This window comes from Buceros rhinoceros, unplaced genomic scaffold (genome assembly GCF_000710305.1).
Source record: "Buceros rhinoceros silvestris isolate BGI_N320 unplaced genomic scaffold, ASM71030v1 scaffold36361, whole genome shotgun sequence".
Classification (NCBI taxonomy): domain Eukaryota; kingdom Metazoa; phylum Chordata; class Aves; order Bucerotiformes; family Bucerotidae; genus Buceros; species Buceros rhinoceros.
Genome location: NW_010396558.1, coordinates 1 through 2501, shown reverse-complemented (window position 1 = coordinate 2501; position 2501 = coordinate 1). Strand labels below are relative to the sequence as shown.

General features: G+C 55.3%; 1 protein-coding gene across 1 annotated transcript; it reads left to right on the top strand.

The window, feature by feature from the left end:
* Positions 1-318: 318 nt before the first annotated feature.
* LOC104502033 (vesicle-associated membrane protein 3) lies at positions 319-1986 on the top strand (the record flags this gene model as incomplete). The annotated part of the gene is made up of 3 exons (XM_010145939.1): positions 319-400; positions 1083-1241; positions 1935-1986. Coding segments are annotated over 3 exons (293 nt in total), but the record flags the coding sequence as incomplete, so codon positions are not given.
* Positions 1987-2501: the final 515 nt, after the last annotated feature.

Genomic DNA, 2501 nt, shown 5'->3' with positions numbered 1-2501 from the left:
GGTTGGGGGGAGTTTGTGCGGCCGCCGCCGCACCCGTTACAGAGGTGCGGGGTGCTGCGGCCGGTAAGAGCTGGCTGCCGGAGGTCATGAATTCGGAACTGACCACGGGTAAACCGTTGTGTGTCCTGAATGCGTTTTCCTTCCCGTGCTTCCTCCTGCGCCGTGTTCCAAAAGAACCGCCCTGTATTGGTTCCTGATGTCCGAGTTCCCTGTCCTCAGGAATGTCAGATAACATGTGTACTCCAAGCGTAGCTGCATAAAACCACACCACAGCCTGGCCACAGCCGAACAGGATCACAACTGCTCTCTCCGCCGCAGGTCGGCCAGCGTCCCTGGAAGCTCGAACATGGCTGCGGGCAGTAACCGTCGTCTTCAGCAGACCCAGCACCAAGTCGATGAGGTAAAGTTCTAATCGGAGAGCGGTGTCATCATTGTCCTTCAGGAAACCTGTGTAACTAGAAGGGATGTTTTGGCCAAAGCCATTTCCCCTTTGTGTAGTGGAGGGGGAGCCCAGCCTCCCTCTGTTTGCCGTATTGCACTTGTGCCATCTCAGCTCGTGCAAAGGTTAAAAGAAATAAAAATGCATTCAGCGGGAGAAGGGGAGCAGAGGGGAGTTGTCAGTCCCCAGGCGTTATCTGCTGACCCTGTGCTTGAGGATTGGCACAAGTCAAGGTAAAACCCTTTGTTCTAACAGAGAACAAGCTTTTCCCTCCCCAGCAGCAGTGAGGCTGATGCCAGGTGATGTGTCCGGGTTTCTGGGGAGTCCGAAAGCCAGGCTGGCGGCCAGCGGTGTCTGACGTGTGGCTGCTGTCAGCCGTGTTTATATGCCTCAACCCCTCTGAAGCGAGCCAGGAAATATTTCCCGGGTTTGATGGCACTCTGACACTTCAGGGTAGCTCTTAGGGGCTTCGCTGCAGGTGAATGTCAGGGTTTGTTTAAGCCTGGGACTGGATATGCTGAAAAGCAACAGCTCCGACTTCTGAGGACACAGCGAGTACTGTGTGGTCTGACTGTTGCCTGCAGCTAAGTTCCTCAGTGGGTGATACAACCGATAACTTACTGTAAGCGTTAAACTGATGCAGGTTGTTGACATCATGAGGGTGAACGTGGACAAGGTGTTGGAGCGCGATCAGAAGCTGTCGGAGCTGGATGACCGTGCTGACGCGCTGCAAGCAGGAGCGTCCCAGTTTGAGACCAGCGCAGCCAAGCTGAAAAGAAAGTACTGGTGGAAGAACTGTAAGGTAACCGTGGCTTGTGGGCTTACACTGTGCACTATCGCAGCTCCCGCTGTTACAGTCGGCATCTCCAGTGGCAGAAGCGAAGGTGATTTTAGCCAATGTTACTTAAATGCAGCATCTGTTTTTAGAACACAGCACAGTGGTTAGGTGAAGTAACTGAAAACTGGATCACCAGCCACGCTGCCTGATGGAGGACCTTGTCTGAGAGGGTACGGGCTAGAGGGAAACACCTCGGTAATCTGGGGCTTTGGGGAACAGGAGGAGACGGGCCATCGACTGAGTTACTGTGCAGGAGCTATTAGAAAGCAGAAGGAGACCCCTCCGACTCCTGCACTTGTCGCTGTCGGCAAAGGTTGGAATCATCTTCATTGAGCAACAGAGACCGTGAAAGACGTGGTGTAGGGTACGAGTAGAACCGGCGTCTAATAGTGCTTCTCTCTGGCTGGTGCCATCCCTCGAGACGGGCTTTGCGTGGGGGCACCGTGGAAAAGAACCTGTTGCTCCTTTGCCCGCGCACGCAGCCGCCCGTCTGCGAGGGGTCGTGGTGAACTGGCCTTGCTGACGGAGGAAGCTTCACTCCCACGTTAGACTAGCGCGTGGTGCAGAGGGACCCGCAGGGACGGCTTTCCTGTACCCTAAGGGCCAGTTAATGCTGTTGCGTGGCTTGTAGTAAGTGTCGTATGGCTTTTTTCACAGATGTGGGCAATATTGATAGCTGTTGTTGTCATAATCATCATCATCATCATTGGTAAGTGTCACCAAAGCGGGGGTTTCTCATGGCATTGGAGTGGATGGTGTTAACTCGTGACTGGTGCGGTTTAAGCACGGCCAGGATGCTCAGATGGAAGGATGCGCAGCGTTCATTTGAAATAGCCACGACGCTTTGACAACTGCTGCTGGCAAAGAGTGGTGCTCGGTGGCTGTGGGGGAGCGCCCGTGGCTGAACCTCAGTCACCTGAGCAGGTGGAACGGGCGGCAGTGAGAACAGCAATGACTTAGTCAGGGACAGCCCTGAGCCTTGACGGCGCCTGCCGCAGCAGCGTGAGCAGCAGGGCCACGTCCCCCCCTTGTCACCGGCCCCGGTGTGCGGCCAGTGAATCCTCCTCAGCGAGGCGGTTCTGCCGCCACGGGACTCAGCTCTTTTCAAGTCGAGACTTTGCTGCTGGGTGAAGCGATGCTGACGCTGGGTTGGGACAGCAGGCCAGGGCACATATGGTTCTGTCTTTGGGTTGAATCTGCGAGTGTTTGTGAGAGTGCGAGGTT